The 16,489-nt window shown below is 42.5% G+C and overlaps 1 protein-coding gene across 2 annotated transcripts in view; it reads right to left on the bottom strand.

Annotated features, from left to right (window-relative positions):
- Window positions 1-16,162: 16,162 nt before the first annotated feature.
- pnisr (PNN-interacting serine/arginine-rich protein) overlaps window positions 16,163-16,489 on the bottom strand; it is a 39,661-nt gene continuing 39,334 nt past the window's right edge. For both annotated transcript variants that reach the window (XM_060850230.1, XM_060850237.1), the window contains exon 12: window positions 16,163-16,486. In XM_060850230.1, coding sequence (XP_060706213.1) covers window positions 16,456-16,486 — 31 coding nt within the window. In that variant the 3' untranslated portion in view covers window positions 16,163-16,455. The remainder of the gene's footprint in view (window positions 16,487-16,489) is intronic.

The following is a 16,489-nucleotide window of genomic DNA, read 5'->3' as shown; positions in this document are numbered from 1 at the left end:
GGGGGGGAGAGAGAGAGGGAGGGAGGGAGGGAGGGGGGAGAGAGAGGGAGGGAGGGGGGGAGAGAGAGGGAGGGAGGGGGAGAGAGAGGGAGGGAGGGGGAGGAGAGAGGGAGGGAGGGGGAGGAGAGGGAGACGACGGGGAGGGAGGGGGAGACGACGGGGAGGGAGGGAGGAGGGGGAAGGGGAGAAGACGGGGGGAGATGGGGTGTGGGGTTGGGAGTAGGGAGGAGATATGGGGGTGAGAGAGATGGGGTGGGGGAGATGAAGGGTCGGAGAGATGGGGTGGGATTCAGGGGGGTTGGGGTGAGGGGAGTGGGGGAGAGAATGGGTGAGGAGAGACAGTGCAGGTGAGGAGAGTGGGTCGGGGGGGAGGACGGGGATGGGGGAGGGGGTGGAGTGAAGGAGTGGGGAGGTGAAGGGGGAGGGAGGTGTGGGGAGGGGAGTAGGGCAGAGTGTAATGGGGGTGGGGAAGGGATGGGAGAGAGGCAGGGGATCTAGAGAGGGAGGAAGGAGAGAGAATATTGTTCGTCCTTGCAAATATACCCGACTCTTACCTACAGCTTCTGGACATGTACTGAAAAATAAATAGTTTGCCTCAGTCGGTTGCTCGGTGACAGCAAGGAAGATTGTTAGGATGTTTCAGGTGTATTTACTCAACAATTAAAGCTTTAAAACTACAGTTGTACATCTCTCTCAAATCTTTGCTGGACACTGCTTTCCCAAGTGATATTTTATCGTGAATACACAGTTGTTATTTGGGTTATAGTCAATTTCCATAATTTCAAACAAGAATACGAATGCTAAATTTGCAGCAGTGCGTGTAAAATTACCGGATTTTAAAAAATTCAATCATCCCATTAGATTTGTACTTTCACAGAATACTTGGGGCAGATTAACTTAATCTTTAGAGAACAAGAGTAATAAAATCAATGATTGAATGTGATTAGATTTGAGATTAACATCAAGTGATATATTGGAGCTTTGTTTGATTGTTACTGTACATTTAATAATTGTGTGGTTCAGTAGGGTAGCATTACAAAGTAAATGGTGTCATTTGTATTTCCTAACGTCAGTCACGTTTGCATATTCAAAGCATGCCTTTTTGCTATGGTGTCATGGCTGAAGCAAGGGAAAAGCTAAAGGAATACATGCTCATAAACATTCACAAGGCTCACCCTCTTCACTAAACGTGTTCCCGCATTAAATTATCATACACCACATATGTATACTTTATATAGACTATGCAAATTTTCTTTCTTTTCTACCAAATAATTCTACAATCTAAGTTGCAAATTATTTGGAAATGACAAATCAAAATTATATTGAAAAGGCATATAACTGAGTTTATTTTAACGCAGTCTTAATAAACAGCTTCCATTCTTGTGATACAAACAGGTCAGAAGTAGAAAATTAAGATAAAAATTAAAGGGAAAATTAAATGGAAATTGTGAACTATCATGAAACCAAAAAGGTTTCATTAATTTGGATATGGTTCATATTCATGTTTGATAATGCTGTTTTGAACTATTTGAACACTCCCATTTTGTGAAGTGCATTTACAGGTGCACATTTGTCATGCCAAAAATGCAAACCAACAGCTATAGGGTCAAGTAAGAGAAAGTGAGGACTTGAGATGCTGGAGGTCAGAATCCAAGAGTGTGGTGCTGGAAAGATTAGATTAGATTAGATTCCCTACAGTGTGGAAACAGGCCCTTCGGCCCAACAAATCCACACCGACCCTCCAAAAAGTAACCCACCCAGACCCATTTCCCTCTGACTAATGCACCTAACACTATGGGCAATTTAGCATGGCCAATTCACCTGACCTACACATCTTTGGATTGAGAGAGGAAACGGGAGAATCCGGAGGAAACCCACACAGACACAGGGAGAATGTACAAGTTCCACACAGTCAGTCATCCGAGGATAGAATCGAATGTCGGACCCTGGTGCTGTGAGGCAGCAGTGCTAACCACTGATCCACCGTACCACCCATCGAAAAGCACAGCCGGTCAGGCAGTACCCGAGGAGCAGGAGAATCAATGTTTCCAACATAATTCTCATGAAGAGCTAATGCTCAAAACATCGATCCTCCTGCTCCTTGGATGTTGCCTGACTGGCTGTGCTTTTCCAGCACCACACTCTTCAAAAGCTATAAGATCAGTTAAATTAACATGTACATAAATGATTTGCACAAATTAAATGTTCTTTCAGATCTTTAGAGTCTAAAGTTATCGATGATTTATCTAAATTCAGAACATTGGTCAGAATACCTGTTTTAGATCCCTTACCCATATTCTCACACTGGGTACTGTTCAGGACCAAGAGTGACTGCTTTGGACTTAACATAAGTTTGAGAAATATACACAAAATTATCTCATCGGGGTAGTGGTTATCATACTGGGTAGTTTTGTCCTGTATTTGCATCAAGTTTACAGAGTCAACACACTGTTGGAATATTGTGCGCAGTTCTAGTCTCCTTCCTATCAGAAAGATGCTGTGAAACTTGAAAGGGTTCAGAAAAGATTTACAAGGATGTTGGAGGATGGAGAGGCTTAACAGGCTGGGGCTGTTTTCCATGGAGCGTTGGAGGCTTTATAGAGGTTTACAAAATTGTGAGGAGCATGGATAGGGTAAATAGGCAAAGTCTTTTCCCTGGGGTTGGGGAGTCCAGAACTAGAGGACATAAGTTTATGGTGAGGGGGGAAAGATACAAAAGACACCTATGGGGCAACTTTTTCACACAGTGTGTGGTACGGGTATGGAATGAGCTGCCTGGGGAAGTAGTGGAGGCTGGTACAATTGCAACATTTAAGAGGCATTTGGATGGGTATATGAATAGGAAGGGTTTGGAGGGATATGGGCTGGGTGCTGGCAGTTGGGACTAAATTGGGTTGAGATATCTGGTCAGCATGGACGTGTTGGACTGAAGGGTCTGTTTCCATGCTGTACATCTCTATGACTCTAAATAGCCCAGGCTCTATTTACAAGGTTGCCGATAAGGCCAATTTTATATCATATGGAACTGTAGGAATCCTAATGTGTGTACTGACTGGTGAAGGTAGGTCTGTGATAGACTGTTGTAGAAACCAACTGGCCAATTACTGAACTAGGACAGAGGAAAAGGAACTCCACAACAGCAGGACGTTGAGTTTGATTCCAGCCTTGGGCAATTGTTTGCATGTAGTTTGCACATTCTCCCCATGTCTGCCTGGGTTTCCTTCAGGTGCTCCAGTTTCATCCCACAGTCCAAGATGTGCATAGGTGGATTTCAATACTATATTGCCCATCATGTCCAGGAAGGCCCAGGCTAGATGTGTTAGCCACAGGAAATGGAGAGTGGGTCTGGATCTTTGGACGTTCAGTATGGATTCAATGGACCAAATGACCTGCTTCCACACTAGGTATTCTATGATTCATTTTTTCTCACAGGCTTCTTCATTTTTACTTTCACCATACAGTACCAAATCCATGATCTCTTCATCAGTTAGTTGATTCACAGCTGGTTCATTGTTGTCATCTTCAATCTGTAAATGTTCATCACTCAAACCTTTCGTCACCTCAAGGATGGCAGAATTGGATACGCTGTTGGCACACTCCTGCAGCTCAAGAGTTATCTTGAGTCATTATGAATTCAACAAGTAATTGAGCTGCATCAGGACTATCTTCAAATGTCATAGATCGTGCCACCCTTTCTTGAGAGTTGGATCTTTCCAAAATGCCATTTCAGACATCCCAACAGCTGCCAAGCTGCCAGTGCATAAATTCTGATCTATACTTGGATTTAATAAACTGCAAGGTACCCTGTTGATATGGCTGAAGCAGAGAGATACAGTTAGAGGGTAAATATATCCACACCACCTTGTTTTTTTCACAAGCAGTTGAGCTTTAGGAACAATTGTCAAGAACCAGCACAATTTTCAAGTCAGATGCAGTCCAACACTTGTTCAACTAGCTCTAACCTGAGGTACAAGATATTTCTTGAACAACTTGAGGCAAAACAATAGTATCTCTTCTTGTTGTCATTGCACATAACTGGGAAGATATTTGGCCAATGGAATGGAATGGGACAAACCGTGGGATAATGCACATTTTCAGGAAAATCAGAAGAGCTAAACACTATTTGAATAAAGACTGCACAAAGTTACAGCACACAGAACTTTAGGAGATCTTGTGCTTCAATCACAAAAACCTAGAGGCCAGGTTTAGCACGTAATAAGCAAGGGAAATGCAATGTTGGCCTTGAGAGCAAAGGAAAGAGAGTATAAAAGTAGGGAGCTTTTGTTAAATCTATAAAAGGCATTAATCAGATAAAAGCTGGAAAATTGAATAGTTTTCGACCCATTATTGAGGGAAAGTTACGCTGGCATTGAAGGCAGTTCAGAGAAGAACATAAATAGGAGCAAGGACAAGCTGTCTGGCCCATTGAGCCTGCTCTGTCATTCAATAAGATCATGGCTGATCTTTTTGTGGACTCAGTTCCACTTCCCCACCTGTGCACACTAACTTTTAATTCCTTTACTGTTCAAATATCTATCTTTGCCTTAAAAACATTCAATGATGTAGCCTTAACTACTTGACTGGGCAGGGAATTCCAGATTGTCAACTTTGGGTGATGAAGTTCCTCCTCAACTCAGTCCTAAAACTGCTCTCCTTTATTTTGAGGCAATGCCTCCTAGTTCTAATTTCATATGCCTGTCCCAAACAACCTCCCTGCTTCTAACCTATTTATTCCCTCCATAAATTTATGTTTCTGTAAGATTCCCTCCTCCCCCAATTAGGATAGTTCCAGTCAACTCAATATCTCCTCATAAGACAACCTCTGAATTCTGGAATCAATGAGTGAACCTCCCCTGCACTTCCTCCAGTGCCAGTATATCCTTTCTCAAGACAGACCAAATCTGTGCACAGTACTCCAGGTGTGGCATCACCAGCATCCTGTACAGCTGCAGCAAATCTATTTTTAAACTCCCTCCCTTTTGAAATAAAAGATAATATTCATTTGCCTTCTTAATTACCTGCTGCACCTGCAAACCACATTTTTGTGATTCATACACAAGGACAACCATGTCCCCTTACACAGCAGCATGCTGTAATTTTTCACCATTTAAATAATAGTTCATTTTGCTGTTATTCCTACCACAATAGATGACTTCACATTTACCAACATTATACTTCATCTACCAGACTCTTACCCATTCACGTAGCCTTCTATATCCCTCTGTAGACTTTCAATGTCCTTTGCACACTTTGCTCTACCGCTCATCTGAGTTAAAAATCACACACCAGGTTATAGTCCAACAGCTTTATTTGGAGTTAGTGGCTTTCAGAGCACTGCTCCTTCATCAAGTAACAAGTGGGGCAGGATCATAAGACACCAAATGTATAGCAAAACATCAATGTCATGTAATCAAAAAGACATATTGAACAAACCTAGATTGCTGCTTTTGCAATAAATTGTGTCTTATGCAAAATATCATTTTGATCACATAATACTGCGATCTTTTGCTATACGCCGTATCTTATGATCCTGTCCCACTAGTTACCTGATGAAGGAGTAGTGCTCTGAAAGCTGGTTCCTCCAGATAAACCAATTGGACTATAACCTGCTGTTATGATTTTTAACTTTGTCCATCCCAGTCCAACACCAGCACCTCCACATCATGGCTATTCATCTTAATGTCGTCTAAGAACTTTGACACATTACACTTGGTCCCCAAATCCAAATCATCGATGTAAATTGTAAACAATTGCAGTCCCAAAACTGATCCCTGATACACACCACTAGCCACAGATTGCCAACCACAATAACACCCATTTATCCCCATGCTTTTCTTTGTTAGTTCATCAATCTTTTATCCATGCTATTATCCGTAATGCCCTGTACCTTTATCTTATGCAGCAGCCTTTTGTGCAGCACCTTGTTGAATGCTTTCTGGAAATCCAAATACACCACATTCACCAGTTCCCAGTTGTCCACCTTGCTCATAATGTCTTCAAATAATTCCAATAAATTAGTTATTCATGAACTTGCCTTTCATGAACCCATACTGCATCTACATGATGGGACAATTTCTATCCAGATGGCTAGCTGTTTCTTCCTTAAAGACAGATTCAAGCATTTTCTCCACTACATAAGTTGAGTTAACGGGCTGATGGTTACCCAACTTTTATATACCTCCTTTTTTTAAACAGTGGCATCACATTTGCTGTTTTCTAAACTGTAGAAACTGCCCAGAATCCACAGAAGTTTGGTAACTAACCATGAGCTCATTTGCTATTTCCCTTTCCATCTCTTTTAGTACACTGGAATGCATTTTATCAGGGCCAGGAAACCTGTCTACTGTCAGCCCCATTAGTTTGCCCAACACTCCCTCTTTAGCGATTATGATAATTTCTCAGTCCTCAACTGCCATAGTCACCTCATTTGAATGATTGGCATGTTGTTTGTGTCTTCCACATTGAAAACCATGACAAAATACGTGTTCAATGCCTCTGCCATTTTCTCATTTCGCATTATTAAATCCCTCTTCTCATCCTCTAAAGGACCAATGTTTGAGCACTTCTTCATTTTACATATTTGTAGAAACTTTTGCTATGTTTTTGTATTCTGAGCTAGTTTATTCTCATAATCCATCTTACTTTCTTTATAGCTTATTTCATGGCTTTCTGTTGATCTTCACAGATTTTCCAATTCCCTAGTTTTCTACTAATCTTTACTATCTTGTTGCATTTGTAGTGTGGTCTCAATGGGCCAAATGGCCTTGCTTCCACTCCTACATCTTATGGTCTTTCGATTCCTCCTTTATTTCCTTAGTTATGCATGGCTGATTTTTCATTTTCTTATAGTCCTTCCTTCTCATTGGCACTGTGAAAATTTGCTTTGAAAGTCCTCTGCTGTTCCTCAATTGTCCTACCATACAGTCTTTGCTCAGAGTCTATCTTAACCAACTCCTCCATCATCCTACTGCAGTCTTTGTTTAAGCACAAGACCTCAATTATTGGATTTTACCTTGTCACCTCCCACTGAATTTTGAATTCAACCACACTGATTGTTAGGGATCCTCTTGGAAGGAGCAATGAGATCAATTACTCCTGTCTTAATACACAGGGTCATATCAAGGATAGCTTACTCCCTCGTTGGTTCCATTATATCCTGTTCAAGGAAACTATCATGAACTCCTCCTCAAGGCTGCCTTTACTGACTTGGTTTGAGCAATCAATATGTAGATTAAAATCCCCCTTATTAATTGTTGTACCATTTCCAAATGCATCAGTTATTTCTTTGTATATTGCCTACTCCACTGTGATATTATTTTATTATTTTGTGGTCTATAGACTACACGCATCAGTGACCTTTTCCCCTTACTATTTCTAATATCCACCCACATTGATTCAACCTATTCCTCCATAGAACTTACATCATCCCTCACTACCGCTCTGATGCCATCCTCAAATATCAGAGCTGCAAATCCCCCCTCGCCAACGTGCCGAATAGTCTGATACCTCAGATATTTAACACCCAGTCTTGATGACCCTGCAGCTATGTTTCTGTAATAGCCACTAAATCATATCCATTTGCGATGGCATTTTTATGCTATCAACTCATTTATCCTGAGGTCTCCTAATTCCAGTTTTTACACCATCTTTTTGAATCAACACATGCAAAGAACTTTTGTTTTCAAACTTTTTTTTCTGTCACTACCTGGTTTCCACTCATCTTAGCATTACACTGCTCAGCTGCCTCTTGCTTTTTATTTATTGTCTTGATTCCCTATTTCCTTTAGCCCTTACTCACTCTAGCTAATTCAGATTCCCTCCTTGGGTTCCCATCCCCCTACCAAACTAGTTTAAAGTCTACCCAACAATACTACCAAACTACCCTCAAGAACATTGGTCTCAGTACTGTTTGGGTGGAGATTGTTCATCTTAAACAGGTCCCACCTATCTCAGAAACTGTCCCAGTTATTCAGAAATCTAAAGACCACCCTCTGATGCCACTCTCCTTGTCACATGTTAAACCGCCTAATCTGCCAATTCCTAGCCTCACTAGCATGTGACACAGGTAGTATTCCGGAGATTACTACCTTTGAGGTCCTGACTTTCAATGTCTCTTAACTCCATAAATTTAGCTTTCAAGATCTCATGCTTGTTCCTACATACATCATTGGTATAGTGTACCACGACCACCACTTGATTCTAATTGACCATCCACACCCCTGTTCCACCCCTCCCCCCCACACCAAAAAAGAGGGCCCTGCAGGCACTCAGCAACCTGCAGGACCTTTGCACCAGGAATGCATCACACCATTCTGTTGTCACTAGAGCAGCTGCAGAATTACATCTCCCCTGTAATGATTTCACTATAATCCTAACAGACTTTTTCTCCTCTCTGTGTAGCTGATTGACCTGCAGTGCTGTGGGCTTTGCTTTGGCTGCAATTCCCGCAGGTATTATCAACATCACCAGAATTCAGCACAGAATACTGGTTGGCTGTTGGGATTTTTTTATTTCAAAATATGCTTTATTCATAGAAATAAATCTTTGGTACCTGTACAATTTGTCATGTCGTTCATAGATATATACATTGCATGTCTTAACATTACAAAGAACAGATTGAATTAATCTTATTTACAGTTATCCTATTTACAGTTCCCTTTATTAACTATCCAGTCCCTTATTATTTAGCTGTGGCTTCAGCGGAACCCACCCAGTGAGTGGGTGCCCTGTTATACGATAGCAAAGGAATCTTCTTTAATCCCCAGTTTATGGGGTTACCATTGTCCATTTGACTGTCCTGTCTCTGGGGTAGCTATCTGCATCCCTATTGTGAGCACGAACTGCTGGACCGTCGCTGGGTTGAGGTAGCTATCCAGCTCCTCACTGGGGTCATTTACCCACTCTGGTGTCATTGAGCCAAGGCAAGGGTCCGCACCATCCAGTTCTGTGTCTGAAAATGGGACTGTCAGAGGATCACAGCTTTCAGTTACCTGTAGTTGTGGGGCAGTGGGTACCCCCTGATTCTCACTGGATGGAGGGTGGACTTCGGGGGGGTCCGTTGTTTCCTTTTTGGGAGGAAATGCCCTCCTCTTTATCTACGGCGCTTTGTCTCTTCTTCTGGTGGTGATGACCTTCTTTGCGCCTGTGTTCCCCATCTGAAGTGCTGGCTGTCTCTCCCTCGTGCAGCTGTCTTTTCCCCCTTTGCTAGGAGGCTTTGGGGGCCTGGCAGGATTTTCTCTTCCTGTTTTTAACAGGTATCCACTCCTCTGCCTTCTCGATTACCTCCTCCTCCATTGCTTCTATCTACCCAGCTAGAGCTAGGATCAGCTGCTGTGTCTCTCCGCTGGCTGCTGCCTCCTCCACTCCAGCTTGTTCTTCTTTCTGGGTGCCACCAGTCTCTGTTTCCCTGCTGTCTGGGTGGACCTCGCTGGTTTTTGGGGATCCACGGCTCACATTGCCACCTCCAGCTACCTGTGCGTAAGTGGACCCCCCCCCCCCGGTCTTGGGCAGGTCTTGTACATGTGACCCACCTCTCCGCACAGGTTGCAGCTCTTTGCTTCCTGACAGTCCTTAGTCAGGTGACCCTCCTGTTTGCAATTCCTGCAGAAGGTCACCTTGCAATCCGCCATCATGTGTCCCGCCTTCCCGCAGGTTCGGCACACTTTCTGCTGCCCTGCATATGTCAGGTAGCCTCTGCTCCCTCCAATTGCGAAGCTCAAGGGTGAGTGGAGAATTTCCCCATTATCATCGACCCTCAGAGTTACCCTGACCTGCCGCTTACTGGTCCAGATCCCAAAGGGGTCAATCACATCGGTGGCTTCTCCCTCAACTTGGACGTACCTTTCCAGGAAAGTCAGGACATCAGCCGATTGAACATAGGGGCTGTAACAACCCGACTCCTCTGTGCAGGAAGCACACACAATGGGATCGCCGACAAGATGGCTCCCCTTCCTTCTCCTTGAAGACCTTCAGGAGCTGCTCGCACTGCTTCACACTTCTGAAGGTCACATCAAAGTAGCCTGCCCCAGGGAAATCCTGCAGGCAGTACACGTCCGCTGCGGCGAACCCACAGCATTCCAACAGCACTTTCTTCCTAAACAGGATGCGATTGACCAGTGTATGACCCTCTACCTTCTTCACAGTCACCCTGACTGTGTTTCGACCCCCCGTCCAGAGCTGTGAGTGGCTGCTGAGGCCATAGCTCGAGATTGGCTGATACCTGAATTGACGTTAGGCCAAAGCCAGCATGAAGATCCACCAAGAGCAGGTCAGCACAACCAAACGATCCTCCAACGTCCAATCACAATCCAGCGATGATCTGGTTGGCTGTTGGATGGTCTTCGGAGACTCCTGCACTACCTGCCTCGCCTTTTGCTTGTGTGAGATGATCACCCATTTCCTATCCACCCACACCCTTTTACACTGTGGTGACCACAGCTTTGTGCACGCTAACACTTATTCTCTTGAATGCTGCTTGGTGCCTCCAGGCCTCACTCATCCTCCATAACCCAATGCTCAAGTTGCAGGTACTGACTCCTGCACAAGCATTGCTCATCGATGCAATTAGCATCCAAGAACTCCCACATAAGACAGATGGAGCAAACCACTTGAAGGAGGCAGCCTGCTATCCCTTTAATCAACCCAAAAATTACCCACTTTAAAAAAATCTAATTCTCACTAACTGATACTTACAGTGAACTAGTTGGTGTAGTAATTTCAACAGGTTATTTGACTGGAGTAGATAATTTGACGTTATTCTCACCTCTCAAACATCCAATCACTTACCAGCTTCGGTGTGACATCACTCTGGCATCTCGCAATCCCAGAAGCTGTTCAGCCCCTTACCAGTTCCCAAGTTTCTGGCCTCAGACTGATGCTGGCGCCAAGCTTGTAGGACTTCTCCAGGTTCATTCGGCTGGTAGGAGGTATGGAGGGGCTGGCTTATGGATTCACATAGAGTAGGATGGGACTGTACTCATTTGCATTTAGTAGAATAAGAGAGAACTGATTGAAACATACAGGATTTATTAGGGACTTGACATTGTAGATGAGGAGAGTCCGTTTCCCATTACGGGAGAAATAAGGATCAGACATCTCCAAATAAGGGGTCACCCGTTTAAGGCCAGGATGAGGAGCAAATTCTTCTCACAGGGTAATAAATCTGTGGAATTCTTTACTGCAGAGAGGTATTAAGGAGTACTTAAGCATATAAAAGGCTGAGGCAGACAGTTTTAATCAGTAAGGAAATTAATGGTTAAGGGGAAAAGGCAGGAAGGTGGAGTAGAGATCAGATCAGCCACAATATTATTCAATGACGAAACAGAACTGACAGGCTGAATGATCTACTTCTACTTCTATGTCTTAGACATACGCCTTTGAAGGACCTTGGATTCACACGTTTGCCAATGACTCATGCACATTTGCAGCTGGGCAGAAACCAAAAACACAGTCAGGCTATCCTTTGGCTCCACCACTATAGGTGGCACCTCCTGAGCCTCTGTTGTAAGTTTTGTGAGGCATACAACACCAATAAACAACAGTTTCATCAGTGAATACCTGGAGGGATATCCTTTCTCTCCAAGTGTAAATTCTTCCACAAATTTGGCTGCTACTTCAGCATCTCTATTCCTCACCCCTCCTCCATTGCATATGTAATGCATATCTGTTCTCAAACTTCTTTCAGCCATGTTTGCAAATATTCACACTCATGCTGCAAGTTAGACTCTTCACTGAAGATTTTTGCTTGGGCAATTAACATCTCACCAGAAATGCTCATTCCAATAAATCCTGAACCAATATATGAATACGCTATTGATACTCTTTCGACCTTGAATGGCTTAAAGTCTGCTGTAACACACTTCTATGATCAGTTTTAAAAAAATTCAAGATTCCTTTCCTTTTGCTCAAGTCATACACTGTTAACGACACACATTAAACCTCTCACAAATCCTGTACAGGTGTGTCCATATCTAATTATTTTCATATTTCAACTTATTGCAGCATTTTTATCAAATAGACAGGTTGGATACTTCATTTAAAAGATACATATCTTAAGTAAATGATTTTCATTTTCTATGTTCAGTAACGTTTCTCTAAGTAAAATGAGAAGTGCCCCCCTGCTTCTAAAGCAGCAATCATTACTCATCAGGCGAAGTTAGATTTATTGTAATTTTCAACAAGTGCTATGTTTAAAATGCTGACAAACAGTCAGATTGGCAATCTTGGCAGTCTATTAACCTTGAATTTGCATAGTTGGATGTCAAGGTAGATTTTATACCCAGCCTGAACACAGATTTGGTGATGAGAATATTACAAACAAATGCAAGGAAGCCGTTCTTCTGGCATTTATGACATTGGTAGGAGTGCCAAAAGAGGGCAACACCAATTTTCGCACAGGTATTGTAGTTGGAGAGAGAGGAAGGAGGGGCAAAAGTGCATTTGTTTTCTTACTCTCCCTCAAGAGCAAGAGGTCTTCATTTTTCACGTCAGGAAAAGGATAATGGCTTGTTTTGGAGGCAGAAGAGAGTTATTTGCAGTCATGGAAAATTATGGGTACCAAAATGTAAAAGTGATTAGAAGCGCTTGGCATTGAGGTAATGGCACATTTGAGGGTATAGCCATGGATTTGACAGGAGATAATCAGGTTAAAATTAATAAAATTTAGAAAAATAGATTATTTCCTAAGTGTAGTTTGCTTCAAACTTGAGCTAAATGCCTTAGAAAGTGAATTTGATGTCGGTAGGTAATTGATCATTTATCCCCACATCTCTGCTTTTGAATGTGTTTCAATTAATAAATCCCAGCAAGGTATGTTGTGTCTTTCATGTGCATCACTTTTATGTTACAATATTTTGGGATTTCAACGGCACGGTGGCATAGTGGTTAGCACTGCTGTCTCACAGCGCCTGAGACCCGGGTTCAATTCCAGACTAAGGTGACCGACTGTGTGGAGTTTGCACGTTCTCCCCGTGTCTGCGTGGGTTTCCTCCGGGTTCTCCGGTTTCCTCCCACAGTCCAAAGATGTGCGGGTCAGGTGAATTGGCTATGCTAAATTGCCCATAGTGTTAGGTAAGGGGTAAATGTAAGGGTATGGGTGGGTTGCGCTTCAGCAGGTCGGTGTGGACTTGTTGGGCCGAAGGGCTTGTTTCCACACTGTAAGTAATCCAATCTAATCTAAAAGCAGAAGTTCTAAATTGGGGAAGGCCAATTTTGACATTATTTGGCCAAACTTTCAAACGCTAACTGGGGGCAGATGTTCGCAGGTAAAACGACGGCTGGAAAACAGGATGCTTTCAGAAATGGGGTAACGAGAATACAGACATTATATTCCTGTTGTGGTGAAAGGAAAGACTGGTAGGTGTAGCGAATGCTGGATGACTCGAGAAATTGAGAGGTGGTTAAGAAAAAGAAAGAAGTATATGTCAGGTATAGATAAAAATAGATCATGCAAATCCTTAGAAGGGTATAAAGGCAGTAGGAGTATACTTGAGGGAAATCAAGAGGACATGAGATAGCTTTGGCAAATAGAGTTAAGGAGAATCCAAAGGGTTTTTACAAATACATTAGGAACAAAGGGTAAGTAGGGAGAGAGATCAGCAAGGCAGCCTTTGTGTAGAGCCACAGGAGATTAGGGATATACTAAACGAGTATTTTGCATCAGTGTTTACTGTGGAAAAGGACATGGAAGATATAGAATGTGGGGAAATAGATGGTGACATCTTAAAATAAACATCCATATTACAGAGGAGGAAGTACTGGATGTCTTGAAACACAAAAGTGGATAAATCCCCAGAACCTGATCAGGTGTACCCTAGAATTCTGTGGGAAGCAAGGAAAATGATTGCTGGGCCCCTTGCTGAGATATTTGTTATCATCGATATCACAGCTGAAGTGCCAGAAGACTGGAGGGTTGGCTAATGTGGTGCCACTGTTTAAGAAGGGTGGTAAGGACAAGCCAGGGAACTACAGATCAGTGAACCTGACGTTGGTGGGCAAGTTGTTGGAGAGAATCCTGAGGGACAGGATGTCCATATATTTGGAAAGGCAAGGACTGAGTAGAGATAGTCAACATGGATTTGTGTGTGGGAAAATCATGTCTCACAAAGTTGATTTGAGTTTTTTTTTTGAAGTAACAAAGAGAATTGATGAAGGCAGGTCGGTGGATGTGATCTATATGGACTTCAGTAAGGTGTTCGACAAAGTTCTCCATGGGAGACTGGTTAGCAAGGTTAGAGATCACAGAATACAGGGAGAACGAGCCATTTGGATACAGAACTGGCTCAAAGGGAGAAGACAGAAGGTGGTGGTGGAGGGTTGTTTATCAGAATGGAGCCCTGTGACCAGTGAAGTGCCACAAGGATTGGTGCTAAATCCACTACTTTTCTTCATTTATATAAATGATTTGGATATGAACATAGGAGGTACAGCAAGTACGTTTTGCAGAGGACACCAAAATTGGAGGCGTAGTCAACAGTGTAGAAGGTTACCTCAGATTATAACAGGATCTTGATCAGATTGGCCAATGGGCTGAGAAGTGGCAGATAAGAGTTTAATTTAGATAAATGTGAGGCGTTGCACTTTGGGAAAGCAAATCTTAGCAGGACATATACACTTAATGGTAAGGTCCTAGGGAGTGTTGCTGAACAAAGAGACTTTGGAGGGCAGGTTCATGGCTCCTTGAAAGTAGAGTCACAGGTAGATAGGATACTGAAGATGACGTTTACTATGCTTTCTTTTATTGGTCAGAGTAGAGTACAGGCGTTGGGAGGTCATGTTGCGGCTGTCCAGGACAATGGTAGGCCACGTTTGGAATATTGCATGCAATTTTGGTCTCCTTCCTATTGGAAAGATGCTTTGAAACTGGAAAGGGTTCAGAAAAGATTTACAAGGACATTGCCAGGATTGGAGGATTTGAGTTATAAAGGAGAGGTTGAATAGACTGGGGCTGTCTTCCCTGGAACACTGGAAGCGGAGGGTGACCGTATAGAGGTTTATAAAATCATGAGGGGCATAGATAGGATAAAGAGGCAAAGCATTTTCCCTGGGGTGCGGGAATCTAGAACTGGAGGGCACAGGTTTAGGGTGAGAGAGGAAAGATAGAAGAACGGCCTATGCGACAACTTTTTCAAGTAGAGGGTGGTACGTTTATGGAATGAGCTGCCAGAAGAAGTGGTGGTGGCTGATACAGTTGCAACATTTAAAAAGATATTTGGATGGGTATATGAAAAGGAAGGGTTTGGAGGGATATGGACTATGTGCTGGCAGGTGGGACTAGATTGGGTTGGGATATCTGGTCTGCATGGACGAGTTGGACCTAAGGGTCTGTTTCCGTGCTGTACATCTCTATGACTATGACTCTATAACTACTGATTTTAAACCGTCTACAGCCTGCTCCAAAGGCGTGACTCCACCAGAGTCCTCTACATGTTTAAAATGTAAAGGACAGCAAGGCAGACGTTTGAACATTTAAATGACATACATGTAGGTAAGTCCTTCAGAAGCCCAACAGACCATCTTTTCTGAATAAAATTTGACAGTATTTAGAAGTTGTACTCCATGCCATACAAGTCTAAAGTTCAAGACTTTGCCTTTGTGTGGTTTCACCCTGCACCGTCCAGTTATAATGGAACTTGGTTTTATTGGTAAATGAAAATTGTTTGCTGTAAAGCTGAACGTAATGGTAGCAAGAATCTTAATTTCCTTCTGTTAAAAAGGACACCATGAATCAATCACCAAGTAAAACGGAGAAAAATCAGACCTCCAAACATGTACTTCATGTGACTTCTGTATTATTGTGGTGCACAAACATCTGTGATGAAAACATGCACTTAAGATTTTGAATATTTCCTCAGCAAAATGTAGCCTCAGTTATTCCCTCAAATTACCTTCCATTAAAAGGAGTTCCAAATTAAATTATACCAGGGAAAACTTGTAAAAACAATATACATAATTGCTTGCAAATAGCAGAGAATTGGAGGCAACTGTTCAAAAGTTTAGATGACTAATTTTAAAAATCTGTTTATGGTTTATGCAAACCAGATATTGTCACTTTTTAGTCAACTGTTCTTCATTCTCTGTTCTTCACTTTGATCTTTTCATAATGTCTGTGCCTTTTTTTATAAAAGTAAAAGTTATAAATATCAGCAGTAAACAATGGGAAATGTTTAACAAAACCAATCTGAAAAGTTTATTGACAGCAAACTACAGTTAGTGTAAGTTTTATGTTAAAATGGTACAACTGAAAGCAAATTGTTTTTACAGTGTGAATAATCTCAGAAGAATGCAATACAAATAAAACCTGAAGTACTGAACTATAGACAGCACTTGGAAAAAATTTACACCTATATACATATATAAACACCTACACAGTTGTCACGTATGCCTCTATAATGAGACAAGCCTCCAAAACTCATGGAATTTCTGATCATGGCAAGGCTGCCACATTTTTTTTTCCCCTTAATGCTTACGATTATTGGGTGTCCTCGACCTG

Source organism: Hemiscyllium ocellatum, chromosome 3 (assembly GCF_020745735.1).
Source record: "Hemiscyllium ocellatum isolate sHemOce1 chromosome 3, sHemOce1.pat.X.cur, whole genome shotgun sequence".
Taxonomy (NCBI): Eukaryota; Metazoa; Chordata; class Chondrichthyes; order Orectolobiformes; family Hemiscylliidae; genus Hemiscyllium; species Hemiscyllium ocellatum.
This window is presented reverse-complemented; position numbering and strand designations above follow the sequence as displayed.